General features: G+C 32.1%; 1 protein-coding gene and 1 non-coding gene across 2 annotated transcripts; one reads left to right on the plus strand and one right to left on the minus strand.

Moving 5' to 3' along the window:
* Positions 1-3,674: 3,674 nt before the first annotated feature.
* LOC131176143 (small nucleolar RNA R71) lies at positions 3,675-3,781 on the plus strand. Its single transcript, XR_009146269.1, has one exon. It is a non-coding gene; the product is annotated as a small nucleolar RNA R71 (small nucleolar RNA).
* A 6,107-nt stretch (positions 3,782-9,888) lies between these two features.
* LOC110656685 (protein CLMP1) lies at positions 9,889-12,964 on the minus strand. Its single transcript, XM_021813581.2, has 2 exons — positions 12,783-12,964; positions 9,889-12,659 (listed from the first exon to the last, which is right to left on the minus strand). Exon 2 carries the CDS (start codon positions 12,602-12,604, stop codon positions 10,256-10,258), a length of 2,349 nt encoding a protein of 782 aa, XP_021669273.2. The 5' UTR covers positions 12,605-12,659; positions 12,783-12,964; the 3' UTR covers positions 9,889-10,255.
* Positions 12,965-18,663: the final 5,699 nt, after the last annotated feature.

Genomic DNA, 18,663 nt, shown 5'->3' on the forward strand with positions numbered 1-18,663 from the left:
TGTATGGGTATATGGGCATGTGTTGGCTCCTACTAGTTATATATGGAGATAGGTGTTGATCAAGATGGAATTCGTTACCCTAAGTAAATAAGGATAAAATCTTATGTTCATTTAATTGTTCTTGATGTTTCAAGTTCCTGGTCAGGACAGACAAATTTAGTTAGAAAAGAGTTTCTAATAAGAAAATCTAATTAATCAACAACTGGAATTAAAAGAGAACATAATGTTCATAGCAAATGAGGTTTGACATTAACCATGACTCCAGCTCGAATTGAGATTTTGTGACGGAGAGATTCTAGTGCATGGTAACATATGATTAAAGGGTCATTTAAGATATTCCTTATTACTGATTGAGTGGCCATGATATACTATGCTAGGTGTCAACCATGGTCTATGAGATGCCTGAAATGATTTAGAGAAATCATTTACGGTAAGAAAAAATTCTAATGATATTAAGAGTTAATATCATTTCTCATTGCCAATAATTAATGAGCCTAGTAAGTCACACATCTACACAAGCTAATCACCATTTAAAATGTGATTTAATTGATTAATTAAAGAGTTTAATTAATAAATTAAAGAGGTTTGGTTTGTAATAAGATTACAAAGTCCCTAGGATGACTTGAAATCAAATCTAGGTTATTTGATGTATAATATAAATAAAATTTATATTTAATTTGATTAAATATGAATTTAATTATGAGAAATTAATTAATGGAGATTAATTAATTAATTAATTTATATTTGATATAAATTGATTTAAAGAGGAGAAATTATAATTTTGGGTTGAGAACTCAAATTAAAAAGTAAGGGCAAATTGGTCTTTTCACATGGTGACATGTGGTATCATGAGATGGTGACACGTGGCACCATATGATCTTGCCACTTGTCTTCCTATGATGGAAGACCACATGTCATGATTTAAATGGAGCTTGACACTTGGCTTCATAGGATTAAATCAAACAATAACAAGATGGGATCTTGTGATAACATCCACCTAGGGAGTTAGTGAGGGTTTGACCTAAGTATATAAAGAAAAGTAATAAAGAAAAAATCACTCTTCTCTTTTTCTCTCAAGTTGCCATCACTTTTGGTGTCTCCTTCTCCTCTTCAATTTCTCAATTGATTTAAGGGAAAAAACTTTGATTTCTCTTGAATTAAAATTATTAGAAAGTGTTTCTAACTCCTAATACATTCATTCAACCTTCACAAAGTATAAACTCTATCTCAAAATTGGTTGACAAGGCTTGAAAAGCCAATCTAGGGGCTGCCATTGCAACTTTGGTGTATGCTTGTGGTGGACAAACTAAAGGGACAACATTTTGGGTCCTAAGAACATCCTAAGAGTCGGATTTATATCAATTGTGCATCAAGAGGTTAGTACCTAAGAATCCCTCTTTTAGTTAGGGCTTAATTGAATTAAATGTTAATTCATAAGCTTTAATGGCAAATGAAATTTTAATGCATGCTAAAATATGTTTTGGTATGCAATTGGGCATTGAAAATTGATTAAGATCATAAGACACTTGGTATGGTGCATGTAACCTTAGAAATAATTTTTGAAATTCAAGGTTCTAATGCCCTTTAATCCACACTTCCACTCCTTCAACCCCACCATTTTCAGATGCCCCGGACACGTTCCAAGCGTCAGATTTGGCATAGGTAAACCCGAACTCTGAGTTTCTTCAATTTTATAGTGCTGGGTTTAGAATAAAATTCTATAAAATATTCGTGGGTAGTTAAAAAATTATAATTCCTTTTGCGTTAGCTCTATAATATTGCTAAGGACCGCATGACAAAATTTTAGATTTTTTAGAGCTAGCTAGAATGACTTTTGAAAAATATCCATTTTAAACCTTATAAGTGAATTGTTAAATTATGTGAGATTTGCCTGAGTTAGAGGGCCCAGGAGGGGCCATGTGTTGTGGTTGAGATGATATGTGGCTTTAAAAGTGTGATTTGAACTACTTTGCAAGTTAGGTAGGTCCTAGGAATAGAGGAAATTCTACCGGATTTTCAGCACGACTTAGGGTGTCTTTGATCCTTTTTAAGCTTGTATTGAGTCAATGGTATTAAATAATTGTAATGAAATTGTCAGGTGAGCTAGGACAGCCTTCCTCCTCTGCCCAGCCACTATAGTGACCTTGATTTACGTCTGTGAGTAAAATATTAATTTTAATTATAATTTCAATATTATTATATGTTCAAGCATACCCATGCATCACTTATAAATATGTATCTATGTAGTTAACCACTAGGCATGTTTTATATTGCATTCTTAATTGATGAAGTGCCATGGATGTTATTTGTGGTAATTTGGAGCAGTGTGCGTGCATTGGTGTGCGTATGGTGTGTGGCATTAGATATGGATAGGATGGGTAGACGCGGCTTGAGAGACACTCGCTGGGACCCAATCCTTTATGGATAAGTTGGGGTAGGCACGGCTCAAGATGATCTCACTAGCCTCCGCATTTAGTTTATTAAGCGAAAGTCCGACTTGAGAGACACTCGCTGATAAAGGTTAGATTAAGAGAGCTATATAAGGGATCAGCTCTCATATATGTACTATTTGAACATTATTGGGTGTGTGAGTGCTCCAAATTGCCTATTTACTGTTATGATGTGATATGTATGAAAATTTTGATGGTGTTGCATTCCACTCCTTAGGATGCATTAGCTTTAGGTAGCTATAGAAATTGTAGTTAAAATTAGTATTTTACTCTCTGAGTCGAACGCTCACTCCTGTTCACCTTATTTTCCCAGGCTACAGGAGGATTACTTATTGTGACTAACCTGCTCCTCTTCTTTGCAGGTCAATTAGTAATATCTAATGTATTTTGTACAATTTAGCTAAAATTTTAGACTCCGCATGTGTTAAGAGTATTTTAATTAATTTGGGGACTGTAATATAATATTATGTTGAATTTGTAAGAATATTAAATGCATGCATGACTGGATTGGATGATGGAGCTGAGCTCCCATTAGATTTTATGATATTTTGAGTATGTAGAGGGTGAGCTGAGCTCCCCAAATGATTATATATTGTGCTTACAGGTCGGACAAGTCAAAAACTCCTCGTTGTATGGTTTATGTTATAGTCGGACTCTGTCCGATTGAATTTTTGAAATTGGGCTGAAAATGGGCCTTAGGATTGGGTTAAGGAATAGTTAGGCTTACTACGGGCCTCGGGGGCTTTAGGTTGGCCCAGGTTCTAGTGCCGGTCCAGCCTATAGATTGGGTCGTGACAAAGGATTCCCCATCTGTTAGTTTCCATAATTACCAACATATGCAGCTTACTCTCCATATTCTACTCCACAGCTCATTGTTCCTTCTGCACAAGCAATCTGTTGTGAACTTCTAGATGATGATGATGAACTGACCAACATACGTAAATCTTCCATCTTCTTTTCCAAAACATTTGTAAGCGCATCAAACTTTGAATTAATCATGTTGAATGGATCAAGGTCATACATTCCAGCAGCTTGCCTCTTTTGAGTTGGAGCTGGTCCTCTTAGACTCCTCCAAATATGAGTATTCTTTACAATTTTCTCTAACAGCTCATAAGCTTCATATTCTTGCTTCATAATAAATTTTCCTCCTATTTGAGTATCAATAATCCCTCTAATTGCAGGAGTAACATTGGTGTAAAAATTTGGTTTATTATCCATTTTGGAATAGCATGATGTGGGCATTATCTCTCTAACTCCTTCCATCTCATCCATGATTTATAGAGAGTTTCATCTTCTCTTGGTTTGAAAGCTGTCATTTGATTCCTCAATTCTTAAGTTTTTCCAGATGGAAAATATTATACAAGAAATGCATCAGTGAGTTGCTCCCAATTTATAATAGAATTGTGAGGTAGAGAGTCAAGCCAATCTAGTGCTCTATCCTTCAAAGAGAATGGGAATAGCTTCAATCTTGCTGCATCATCAGATACTCCAAGTTGTTTTTGCATATCACAAATCATAGCAAACTTCTTAATATGTGTGTGTGGATTTTCTTAAGTAGATTACATAAGTTATGCAGCCAGTTATGCAGTTTTCGATAGATTTGGGTGCTCTTTCTGTGATGCTGCATAAGTGGAGAGTGAGACTGCATAAGTTATGCGGCAAGTCATGCAAGTTTCAACCAAAGTAGTTGTCCCTTCAGTGAAGCTGCATAAGCAGGCCGTGAAACTGCATAAGTTATGCGACAAGTTATGCAGGATTTCGTAAAGCTGCATCAGTGGGGAGTGAATCTGCATAAGTCATGTAGTAACTTATGTAGGTTTGCAAATTGTTTCCTCTTCCTGTGCAAAATTACACAACTTGTGCAACAGGTTATGCAGACTTTGGCAATTTTATATTCTTCAACCTTCGAAGCTTTATTTTGACAATTTTTGCTATGGGAATCACTCTTCATTAGCACAATTTCTTTTTAGTTCCTCAAAAATACCATTTTACCTACAAAACAAAGCAAAATTACAAATTAACCCAAAAAAATTGAAAATTATGGAAAATGATCTAAATAACTAATAAAATTAGCTAAAAGTAACAAACAAATAAATGAAATTGCCATGAAATTTAACCTAAATGATTATGTAAAAAGCATGTATCATTAATTCTTTTTATAAAAATTGATAATTTTTTAAATTATGAAAGTTGCGATTTTTTTTAAAAACATTTTTCAATTTTAATTAATTCTTTTTAAAAATTTTATTTTGAATTACAATAAAAAAAAATATTTTTCATATATTATAATAAGAATAAATTTTAATAATTAAGTAAAAAAAGCCATAAAAGAAAAAAAAAGCCATCAAAATTAAGATTAACAATTTTTGTTCATTATTTTTTTATGGAAATCCATATCTATTTCTACAATCTATAATATAGATATATAAATAGATGAGGGAACATTGGCTTTACTAAAAATATCTTTCATATTTTATATTATTTATAAAAATAAAAAGATATTTTATTTTATATAAATCACTTTTTATTGAATTTTAATAAATTTATATATCTATCTTATAATTATTTATGAAAAATTTTTAATATAATTATATTTAAATATGTGAAAAAATTAAAAAAAAAATAATTTTTATCGGTCAAATATATGAATTTGTTTATTATTATATTTTTATAAATTTATTAAAAAATATTGGCATTTGCAAACATTGGAACAGCAAGCACCAGTGGATGGGTGAGAAGAATAAACTAACCAAGTGTACAATTTGTGAGGAAGAGAGCCAAATTGTACAATTAGCTAAGTTTTAAAGTATCGGACGGCAAAACCAACAATAATGATACCAACTTCACAAAAGTAATTCGTTTTTTTTTTTTTTTAGCATGGTCATTCAATTGACGATAAGATTGGCTGTAACATTCGGATGTAGTTTGAAATAGTGTTGGTCTGTTCAATATCATTCATAACTTCTTGTTTGATGTGTATAGCCAGACTTGTATCTTAGTCACTGTTTAATACGTAATAGTAAGATAGCATTTGCTTTGATTATTTAAAAGTTCATTAAAGAAATATTTCATATAAAATAAATTTATATTTTCTTTTAATTATAAATATAATTTTAAAATTTTTATTACATTAATATATAAATAAATTTTAATTGAAATTGAATTTATAAGTGCTATGTAGATACTACCACATTTATTAATATCAGCTATACACATAAAATGCAACAACGAAATTATTATAAAAAATTTCATATCCTTTGAATTATAAAAATGTATAATTAATATATAATACATAATAAAGTTATATGAATTTAAAATTTTTAAATAATATAATATTACATACAAAGTATATAAAATAAATTATATATAAGATAAATAAATAAATAAATATTATTTAAAAATTAATAATTAATATAATATATTAAGCTTTAGTTTAATTATAAAATTAATATAATTAATAAAATAATTAAAATTTATAGTACTGATTTTTATTTTAAAATAATATATTATTAAAAGTTTAAAAATATTAATATATGCACATATAAAAAAATATAATAATTTTTTAATTTTTTAATACTATAATCTTATCCTAATTTGATAAATAATAAATATGTATAAAATAATCAGAAATCATATATATAAAAAGTGTTAGGAATCAAACTTTAATATAAAAATATTATTTCAATTTAATAAATTTATATTTTCATATAAATATAAATTAATATTTTAATTTAAAAAGAACTCAATTTTCATATGGATATAAGTATTATATCATTTAATAGAATTTTTATTTATTTTGATTCTACAACTTCTTTCATTAAAGTTTGACGTTTATTTTTAAAAAAATAATTATAAAAAATTTAATTTAAAAATATGCAGAAAAAGATTTTAAAAATTAATTTCTCAATGAACTAAAAAAAGTTATGAATTTAATATGTAAAGGATGAATTGAATTTAGTAATGATAAAACATAAAAAATACTAAAATAATAAAATCACACAACAAATTAAAAAAAAAAAAAGGTAGCCTACCTTTGGGTTAGACATATTTATTTTATTATATTTTTATTTTTATTCCTATATTATCATAAATTCATATTTTCTAATATATTTCTAAATTAAGTGAAATATATATATATATATATATATATATATATATATATATATATTCTAACTCTTAATATACTAAAAGGGTGTTTTGCCTAATTTATAAGCAAACATCAAAACAACTTAAAACCTAAAGTTTTAAGCTAATCTATTTATTTAAATTATTTTTAAATCTTATATATGTGCTTATAAGTAAAAAAAAATGGAGAGAGTACCTATAAGCTCCTCTTACTAAATTTTACTTATCTTCCTTGAACTTGGATAAATATACTATATACATTTCTCAATTTTAAATTATCTCACAAAAATCTTTAAATTTTAATTTAATATATAAATAATTTTAATATAAAATATATTAAATAATAATTAAGACTGGATATATTATTTTACTAATTTAAGAAATAAAGATAAAAACTAGATACAATATTAACCTATATATTAAAAAAATCATTTATATGTAATTAAGCTTATATATTTTTAAAAGAAAATAAAATAATTATATGTTATGAATTTTTTTTCTTACATTTAAATGAAATCAAAGGAATTAAGATAAATTATTAGATATAAATCTTTTACAAATTAACCTAAAATTGATTTTAAAAATAATATATGTAAAAATAATATTTTATATAATAAATTAAATAATTAATTATAAATATTTTAAAAAATATAAAATTATTTCTAAAATATTATTTTATTTTTAAAAAATTGAATTAAAATTAAATAAAATTAAAAAGATCAATACTATATGAAACTACACCAAATTAAATTTATTTTACTGTTATATATATAACTCTTAAATAGTATTAAAAAATTAAAATTTTAACTCTAATTATATATATTTTATAGAAATTATAAAATACTAAAAGTTAAGTCTTGAAAAATTTAACACTCCATTATTGAAGAAATTTAAATGAAAATATATGAACTAACAAAATAATAAATAATTAAATTCATATATTTATAAAAACACTTACAATTATAAAATTATATTATAATAATAAAATTTTTATAATAAATTTCACTTCTTATCATATTCACTCACAAATTTAAAATTTTTTATTTTCATTAATATACTTTCATTTTCATTAACTTAAATCTAAAAATAATCAGATGCATCTACAATATACATGTCATGAAAAATAAAAAATTATTATATTAGCATAACAATAACAATAACAATAACAATGTGTTATATAAAAAAATTAATAAAAATGATTAATATCTATAAAGGTATAAAAGGCACTAGGGGATATTGGCATTGTCAATAATACTCTTCAGTTTAAAAATGAATTATAATTATGTTTTTACTATTTAAATTAATTTTAAAGTGTAAAAATTTTAATTTTAGAATTCATATAAATTTAAAATTCTTAATCATATTTAAACTTAATTTTAATTAAAGATAAAATTTAATACGAAGTAATTAACTAAAACAAGAACTTAATGAATAGAAAAAAAATAATCTATATTCTATATCTATAATCTATAATTCTATCATTTATTTATTTATTTATTTATATTCATAATATATATATATAAATATGTGAAAAAGGATATATTGACATGACCCAAAGTGTCTTTAATTATTTATATTATTTATAATTATCCTATTTTTATTATTTAAATTAATTTTAATTTATATATAAATTTAAAATTTTTTATTTTACTTGTACTTAACTACTACTTAATATATATTATTAATAACAGATATTAATTAATATAAATATTAATAAAATATAATTCTAATGAAATTGTAAAACAAAAAACCTATAATTCTAATGAAACTGTAAAAAAAATCAAAGAAATAATATTTTTCATAATTTTTATCCTAATTTAAGTAGAATCTTATTTACAAACAAATTCCATAAAGATCCATATGATGTTTGGTGCGGCTGCGATGTGTAAATTAATTATAAAGTGGCCAAAACGAAAATCACCTTTGGTGTGTAATTGTCCTAAGATAGCTAAACTGTTCATCTACAGCAGCTATCATGTATTCCAGTACGAAGTAACAAACGAAGATGCTTTAAGCTTAGTGGCACAGGGATGTGAGATGGGATTAGAAAAGGATGAATCCAACGCTGTTTAGGAATATGTTTTCCAAATTTTGCTATCCAAGTGCACTTCAGGACCCATTGCATTTACGTGGCTGTTGACCATTTTGAATCAAACACAGCAACGGAGTACTTTCAATTTTCAGATATCCAATTCCATCATCCCCTCCCAATCAATTCCAATTTCGAACCATCTATTAGAGACATAATCTAATAGCCATAAATATAGCTCTCCAATTCTATACACAAAGGAACGAGACTTTTTCCTCTTTTTGTTTTGGGTTTCCTGAGGCTCAGTCCTCCTTTTCTGCTGAAGCAGTCGACTGTCCTCTGCCCCATCCGGGTAGGGGACGGCCTCCGTTAACTCACCCAGAGAGTGGGTTTCTCTCTCCTCACATCCGCGCTTGAATGTATATATATTTTTTTAGTTTTATTCTTCTGCTTGCAGGGAAAATGGCTCATCGGCGAGGGATTTGATAACACCTGAAGTGTTCTATATTGGGTTTGTATCGACATTGTGTTGTGGTTTTGGTGTTTTAATGAGTTGTCTTCTAGCTGCTAGGTCCTTTGGAGGTCTAAGTTTCGGTGTGTAGTAACTCCGGAGTCCCTACCCACCTATAGTTGTGACTGACTCGTAAAGGCTGAAAGGACTTGGAGCTCTGTGGCGCAACCCCCATATTGATGGCTTCCTAGCACCCCATGGTTTGGTGATGAGTTGTGATTTGATTCCTAGCTTGGTTTGGCTTTTGCCATTTTCTTCCCCAGCTGTTCTCTTCCACAAGCGCATCTTTGACTAAGGCGAGGAGCTAGTAGTGGCGATGGCTGTATTCTGCTCTGTTCCTATTTTGCCCTTACTAGGATTTGGTTTTATTGGGCTGGGCTCTATGTAAGTTGGGAGATCTTATTCTGACCATGGATTGTTTATGTAGGTTCCAGATCATTGGGTCTTTTTTAGCTAATTTTTGGGCCTTAACTCATGTATGAATTAATCCCATTAATAGAATCTCTATCTTTTGAGGAAAAAAAAAAAAAAAAAAAATTCTATACACAACAGATCCGAGGAAGCGAGTGTCTGCAAATATCTTTATTGATGTGTTCACAGAACATGCACGGACAATCCCTTGATAAATCTGAACAGAATTTCCCTTAACTGCAATTTCTCCATCTTCGTTTCCTAATAACTTTACTAAAAACTTATCCTCCATTCTACCACCAGAAATTCAATAATTCAAAATTATAAATGAATAAGGCGTTTAAGTGAAACATGCAGACAGCTTCAAATAATGAGACAAGTTATTTCCATAAAAATCAAGAATTGTATTATTATAACACAATTAGAAGAACCAACAATGTCAAAAATCCCAAGGACATAAAACTGTTTATCAGAAACTCATTAGTATGTCCAAAGAAAAACATCACCTCGAACCAAACACGGACGCCTTAAAAAGCAATATCGCTCAAATATACCAATGTTGATTGTTCAATGTTGCGACCAAAATTCTCAATTCCAAAAGAAAATTTCTTGCAGTTCAACCCTTTCAGCTGAGAAGAAAGCACTTCCTTGTACCATTTCACTCATTATTAAAAGAATATAAGGATTTAACTCATTGCTGCCATGCACACAAAAAAATATCAGTCCTTATTACTTCCCTCGTACTTTATCAGCCTGTTTGCTCTTTTCTGATCCAGCATCAGCATTAGCATTCTGATCCTTTTTCTCATCTCCTTCTACTGCACCTCCATTGGAGCAGTGATTTTTCAAAACCATTGACATGTCCGCCTCAGATGCTCCAGCAAGCCTAAATCGTTCAACTGCGGTATCAAGGTTTTTCTTCCAACCATCCATCCCCAACTTGCATTCAACTTGGGATCGCTCGAAAAGCATATTACCCCAGAAGAGATGTATCTGTGATCGCATCACTGCTGCTTGTTCAGCTGCTTCTTCCAGTGAAATCTCACCCTGAACACCACTGCCAGATGAATCACCTTCAACACTTCCTTGTTTCTTCCTTCTTGTCAACAATTCTTCCTTCTTGCTTGCATTTGGATCTTTTAGCTCATTTGCTCTCAGTTCCTCCAGCTTCTCCCACATCTCAGTTGCTGCTTTCATCTTCTCCTCTGCACTGTCAAAAAGTTTAAGAGTTTCTGTAGAGTCCCAGCTAGAGAGATCTATTTTCTTAGCAAGCGCAAATGACCAATGAAGTTTGGCCATTTCAAATTGCTGCTGACCCAGTGCTAGCAACCCCTCATAGAAATCAGGTTTGATCAAGAGTGCCTCCTCATACTTCTCTCTGGCCAAAGAATATTTCCCCTTCACCCAGTCATAAGCCACTTGAAGTTGTGCTGACACTACCTCCCTTCCAGCAGACTCATCTAAGGGAATCCTTTTCCTTGCCGCACACATGTGAACGTTTCCCCAGTTGAAGAAAGCTAGAGCAGCCACCTCCTGGAACTTTAAGGCAGCCTTGTCAAAGAGGTTTTGAGCTTCCTCACTTGTCACTGTCTCCTCAAGTGCCTCAGAACAAAGCTCCATCCCAAGCTCATGCAAGTCAATATGAGCATCCGGGTCAATACCAACATGGGTCCGAAAAAGCTGAGCAAATTCAAACAACCAATCATCCATCTCTGCGTCCTTGCTCTCTGGATCTTCTGAAGCTCCTGTTTTCTCTTTTGAAGCTTCTTTCTCTACCTTATCAATTTCACTATCAGCTGCTTCCATCACAGATTCACCAAGTGACGAATGAGACACACTTTCCTCTCCCTTGTTCCCTTCAGTCTCAAGAGGTTTCCCCTCCTCCTCTTCCAGCAAAGGAGGCTCCTGCTCAGCACTCACCTCAACAATATGTAATCTTAACATGCCAGTTGTATCAGTTTTATCCGTGCGAGGCTCCTTGTGCAAGAGATTGTCTGCAGAGGACTCTGCCAATCTGAGTTCAGCTGTACATGTTATAGTCACCAAATCACCATCATTATCTTTATACTTGATCAAAACTGACTTTGAAGATGGAAAACGTTTGCTCACAATCTCCCTTAGCACTTTAAAAGTACAATTCATTGGCATCTGTCCCAGCCTTATGTCATGATCATAAACAAGTTTCAATGGTCTCCATCGAACTGCCACCTCCAGAACATTACCACGAATGGGCAATGAGACTGATGAAGATTCTTCTCCTTGGCTATCCTTGGCCAGATTTGTGGCCAGTTTGGAAGAACCACTTGAAGGCTTCAACCCAAGTTTTGACAACTGGGTTTTGGTCTCAGGATCATTTTCACCGACCACATTCACTTGAGGCTTTTCCAGCTTATTAGTGGCTGACACAGCCAATAACCCAGGTGGAGTTGCTGCCTTCTTGGAGACCGGTCGGGCTGGTAAACAAGGCCCAAGGCCAGCAATTGGTGCACCACGGACTGCAGATGCCCCTAGTGCAGCAGGAGAAGGGCGGCTTTGGAGGTCCTGCTGAGCCTCTTGGCGAGGACCGAATGCAGTTCTCAATCTCCGGGCAATCTCCAAAGCATCTCGGTGTTCTGGTTCAGCTCCTAACAATACCTGAACATCCTGCATCGCCATGTCATACTTCCCAATCGCTTCAAAAGCACGAGCCCTCCTAAGGAGAGCCCTTACGAACCGAGGCTGTACTTGGAGTGCCAAAGTACACTCAGAAATAACAGTCTCATAATCAATAGGTTTCATTTGCATTAAGCACGCAGCCCTGTTGCTGTGGAAGACAGCACGATCAGGATGGGTTTTGGGAGTTAATCGAAGAGCATTATCATACTGTTCAAGAGCACCCGCATAATCCTTGTTTTGGAACCTCCTGTTCCCTTCTTCCTTGAGCTCATGGGCTCTTTTCAAAAATATTGAGGAGTCAAAATCGACACCGCCATTAGCATTTGGAAGCGTCGTTGGATTTGAAATATTACCACTATCAACACTTGATACTTGGTTTGAAACACCACTACCCTTCTTTCTTCTACCTCCTGATTTCCCCATGAAATTAGCTCACTCTTATGTCACGCACGCTCACAGACACCCACTAGATAAATATCTACGCTTGTATTCAATAAAAAAATAAAATAAAATTGAAGCAGCAATCTTTGGAGGTGTTCCAGAGAAGAATTTGAGTTCTAATAACAAACAGGAAGACAGAGAGAAAGCAAAGAGTACTTACAAAACCATCATTGACAAAGCCAAACTGAAAGATGAAGCCTTTCTAGCTTGTAACCTATCAAAAGCTGAAATTGAGAAGGAAAAGGATAAACGTTAAGAGTTGAGTGTAGGGAGAGAAAAGAATGATATGGGTTTTTCGAAACCTGAAACCCTAGATGGTGGGAGAGAGCTTCATCAAGGCATTTAATCAAATGAGACGGATCCTGGTGCAAGGTCATTACCAACCCTTGGATGTGTAGACGAGTCGCATAATCTGTTGACTTCAACCGGCCAATTGGACAATCATCACATCAAACGTGGGCCGGGGTAGAGGGTCTACTTGAACCTCAGGGTCGCATGGAAATTGGTATTTCCGTTGAAAAAATATTAAAAAAAAAAGTTTATTTTTATATTTATATAATTTTTAAAAATAAGAGATTATATATATGGATTCAAAATTTATATAGAATTAATTAAATATTTATAATAAATATATAAATTTATATATAAATATTTAATTTAAAAATTATTAAATTTATTTTTACATAAAATTGAGTTTATAATAATCACATATTATATATATATAACCAGATAATTTATCAAAATATAATAAAGAATTACTATTATTGATAAAAGATTAATATAGTTTTTTTTAAAAGAAAAACATTAATATACTTGTAAAATTTAGAACTTGAGAAATTTTTATTACATTGCAATAATAATAAAAATTTTAGAAAAAGAAAAGCATCAACATCAATGGTTTGAATTGTAAGTTAAGAATCTTAGTAAAATTCTTCCGTCATAGAAATAAAAAGTTGGTGAAAGGATTAAAATTTATATGTTAATTGTTTTATAATTCAAGAAAAAAAACTACAAGAATTTTCCATTTGTTACGGAAAAAGGAAGAAAATAGAGATAGGGAGCATTTGGCATATGAACAGTTCATAAGGGAGGGGGATCATTTTGGTGATATCAATGCCTTGAAAATCAAATCTAGACAGTTTCAATGTGTTTTCGTTTTTTCTAAACTTCAACAGGAAAAGGGCATCTATAATTTTTTCTTGTCCAATTTGGAAGGTGGATTAAAGGCTTTTCTTAATGAAGTTATCTTCGCTTTTGAAAGTTGCCATGCAAGTATATGTGGCCACATAAACCTAATGGAACGGGTCTCTCTCTATCTTGTAAAGAGAAAAATTTCTCTTAGCCGATTCATTTTCTCCAGGATCTTGTTGTTGCCCCTCTGTTTGGCTTTCTCCTGCCACATCTGGGTAAGGAACGACTATCTCACTCACTTGAAAAGCGGGTTTCTTCCTCCTCACCTCCGATCAGGGCCAAAAATTGTACATAGGAAGTTTGTTTTGCATGCACATCAGTAAGGAGTGGAGAGGGATTCTTGTGGATCTACTGAGTTTAAGAGCTAGTTGTTTTGCCTATTTCTACTGTTATCCTTGCAAGTGTCACAACCAAATCCCACAGGCCGGATTAGTAAGCATAATTGTTCTAACCCAATCATGAATCCCATACTCTAAGTTTCAATTCAAAAAACTAACCGGACAGAGTTTAGTCATAATCTGGACTATTCAACAGAAAATTTTTGACTCACTCGACCTGTAATCACAAAATATATCCATTTGGGGAGCTCAGCTCACCCTCATAATACTTAACACAATAATTTAATTAAATGAGAGCTTAACTCCTTCATCCAAGACAAATAGTCATTTCATATATCCATATATGCATAAATATTAGGTTTATAATTTCAAAAATAAATAAATCATTGCAGTTCCAAACCAATTAAAATACTTCTAACACATGCAAAGTTATAGATTTGTAATCAATATTGTATAATATTGGTATTTGCTGCTAATAGACCTGCGAGGAAGGAAGCAGGTTAATCACAAAACGAATTCTTTTGTATCTTGCAAAAAAAAAATGAGGTGAACATGAGTGAACGTTAGACTCATAGAGTAAGATATTAATTTTAAATACAATTTTTATGACTATCTAGGGCTAATGCATCCCTAAGGATGAAATACAGCATATATCAACACATTTAACTAAGTTTAAATAATATTCGCATAAAAAATAATTTAGAGCACTCACACATTCGTGTGTCACATCAATCAAATATATATATATATATATATATGGGAGCTAATTCCTTACACAGCTCTCTTTATTTCAATCTCTGCTGGCGAGATCAACTCGAGTCGGATTTTCTCTTAATAATTTAAATGCGGGGGTTAGCGAAATCAACTCAAAGCCGTACTCACCCTAACTTATCACAAAAAGGACCGGGCCCCAAGCGAGACTGGCTCAAGCAGATATACTCGTCCTACCCATATCCAGTATCACACCTCACACACGTCGATACACGTAAACAGCTCCAAATTACTCTAAGGTGACACCCACATCAATTTCATCAAATAATAATGCAACATAAAGCGTGCCTATAATAGCTATATATATATATAATTATAAGTGAATGCATGAGTATACTTTGTATATATAATAATATTGAAATTATAAATAAAATAAATATCTACTCACACTGCACCGGGAATCACTATGACGGCTGAGTGGAGGAGGATGGCTAACCCTAATCACCTAAATAATTATATTATAAAGTTATCATAATTAACTCAAAATAAGACTTTAAAGAGTTAAAAGATAGCTTAACTTATACCGAAAATTCAGCAAAGTTTTCCTTGTACCTAGGACCTATTCAACCTGCAAAGTAGCTCAAATTACACTTCTAAAATCATAAGTTCCAAATTCACATCTCAACAATATCATCTGACCCCTCCTGGGCCTTCCAAACCAGTCAAAACTCACATTTTCAGAAAATTCAATTATAGTTCCTAAAACTGATATTATGCAAAAATCATTCAAACGAGCTCTAAAAATTCTAAAATTTTTCCTCGCAATCCCTAACAATGTTATAAGGCTATTGAAAAGAGAATTATAATTTTCTAGTCGCTCACGAATATTTTATAGATTTTATTATAAATTCAGTATTAGGCAAAAATGAACAATTCGAAGTTCAGATTTACCTACGCCAATTTTGATGCCTGAAATGCATCTGAGGCATATGAAAATGGCGACGAGGACTATAATTTTGACTCGTTTCCTAAGTGACTCTGGTAGCTTGCCTGTCCAGCATGAAAATGCAGATTCGAGCGCCCATGAAATTCTATAAAACGAAAGTACCTACGCGAAACTCACAACGCTAGAAGTTAGAATATAATTTTTATAAAATTAAATAGGCTCATTTAAAGCTCAAAAAAAATACTATGAAATTCGTGGGACCTATCGAATTTTTGGTATCATCAAATTTTGAAATTTATATCACCACAAAGCTCTCACCGAGTGAAGCACGCCGGTACTTTCAGAATCTCCGTGGGGTTCCTGATTTGGGAGAAATTTAGCCCAAAAGTTTAAATGGGCTAAACTTTTCAGGCTTGAATTGGACAAACCACTGAACAAAAATTCATGTTCTTAGTGTCTTTGGAAAGCTCTCGAAGTGTAGAAGGTTATTGGGACTGTACCGGTCTAATTGGTGGCCGAATTGGCCAAAATTGGTTTTAAAGTCGAAGAGTCGCGCTGCGTGTAGGAGGGACTTCAACTTGATTTTTTGGTGTCCTAAGGCTGCGGCCGGCGGTGGGGATGGTTGTTGGTGGTGCGCCGACGAGCTAGGGAGGAGGGAGAGGTGGTAGCCGGCGGTGGAGAGGAGAGAAGAGAGAGAAAATGAAAAGGGAAGGGGAGGTGCCAGGTGAGACAAGGGAGAGAGGAAGAAAAAGGAAACACATGCCGGTTCGATTCGATCGTCCAATCTGGTCAAGTTCGATTCGGCCGATTCAGTTCAAAGCACACAAAAATTGAATTTTTTACTTTGCCCTGGGGTCCAAAATGAGGTCCAAAATTTTCAAAAAAATTACAAAAAATTCAGAAAAATATATGAAGTCTAAATATATTTTTAAATTTGCCACATGGTTTTTAAATTAATTTTTTAAAATAGATTAAATTTATTTTCTTAAGAAAATCAAACCCGATTTTAAAAGTTCAGAAATTTTCAAATAAATTTTCATAATATTTAATACAACAAAATATTATAATTTTTATATAAATTAATTATTTAAAAATTTGATGTGTTACAGCAGGGTGGTTTTAGAGGAAGTAATTATGTTATAGCAAAGGTTGAAGGTACTCCAAAGGGTTAAAAGTGTCAGCTGAGTGAGCATCACTACCCTCCTGCTAAAAGAGATTGAGAGATCAAACAGGTTTTGCCTCCTCCCTTCCTCTACCCTGCCATGTTTCTTCCTTAATAGTGCATAGGTTTTGATGTCCCAAAATATGTCCAAGAGGAGGGTGAATTGGATTTTAAAAACAATTTTCGGTTCTTGCTCAAAACCTTTGAAAATTGCAGCTAGGTTCAACTAAATTGACTAATGTGAAAAATGAACAATATAGCTCTATTGACAAGTTGACTCAAGGTTAAGCTATATGCAATCAGTATACTGATATAACAGACTATATTAGCATTCAGTAAATATATCAGTAATCTGAATACGTTTTTAACACAGCAACCAGAGCAGTATACCAAATATTCTAACTGACAGCAGATCAAACAACATGCAGATTAAATCAGATATCAGCAGATTTAGCAGTAAAAGCAGATTTAGCAGTAAACTAATTTTCTCAGTTAGCAGCAAGATTGACAGCAAACAATATCAACTTTTATATCAGCAAAAGCATATCAATCATAAAGCTAAATTGCATAAATGTAAAGAGCAAAGGTTAAGAAAATGAACACTGGAATTTTTATAGTGGTTCGGCTTTAACTAGCCTACATCCACTCTCTCAAAGATCCCACTTTGAGTCTTCACTCCACTATTCTTCTCTTTTCAAGGCAAGAGACAAAGCCCTTTACAAATCTTCACAACAAAGCTTTTACAAGTAGCTTCACACTTCTACCAAGTGTTATCCCAAACACTTTTCACAACCAAGCTTCAATAGGTGCTTGAATGACCTCTCACAAATGATAATAATGTGTTTAAAACTCACTCTCACTCAATACAACAGAATCTATAAAGAAGAGTTGAGTAAATAAGCCAATGATGAGCAATAAATCACTTTGAGCACTTTGAATGAAAGCTTTAAAGATTTTGAACAGTAGAGGGACTTTCATTGAGTGCAAAATGGCCAAAGGAAGGTGTATTTATAGCTTTGGAACGTTTTTTACCATTGCAGAACTCATTTGAACGTTACAGATACGAATTTCAAGAAAATAGCCGTTATTTTGTCGTTTTCTACGATGTTGTGCAGAGTTGAAACAGTTAGCGTACTTGAGAAAATAGCAAACCAGTTAGCATACTAAAATAAGTAGCAAACCAGTTAGCATACCAGGAAAACTTTTTCTGCATAACTTTCAAAACTATAAAACTTTACACCAAATCATAGTCAAATACTTTTTAGGCCAATAATGATATTTTAAAAAGAAAATCTTTTGAGGGATTAAAAATAAGCATCATTGACTTTTACTCCTCAATTCTTTTCACAACCAATTCTAGAAATTAAAACTAATTTCTATACTAGATGTACCTTCAATTCTGATTTTCAATGCAGCCTTGGAAGGTAACCTTTTCTTCTTTTATCTCCTTTGATTCGTCCTGTGTTATCCTTAGATAGTCATCCTTTCTTCAAAAGCACAAATCCATTATAAAATCCTTGTGTCATTTTTCTTTGAGATACACAATACTTAAAACAATGTTAGTTAGATTCTAGTTGAGTTTTGGTATCATCAAAATCTATGCTCCTTTGAGCTTGTGGGGTCAACAATCTCCCCCTTTTTGATGATGACAAAACTCAATTGAATCACCATGTAAATATAAGTAAGTGTGAGT

Source organism: Hevea brasiliensis, chromosome 18, assembly GCF_030052815.1.
Source record: "Hevea brasiliensis isolate MT/VB/25A 57/8 chromosome 18, ASM3005281v1, whole genome shotgun sequence".
Taxonomy (NCBI): Eukaryota; Viridiplantae; Streptophyta; class Magnoliopsida; order Malpighiales; family Euphorbiaceae; genus Hevea; species Hevea brasiliensis.

Coding starts and splice junctions, on each gene's coding strand:
- LOC110656685 (XM_021813581.2), bottom strand. CDS start 12,604: ATGGGGAAATCAGGAGGTAGAAGAAAGAAGGGTAGTGGTGTTTCAAAC.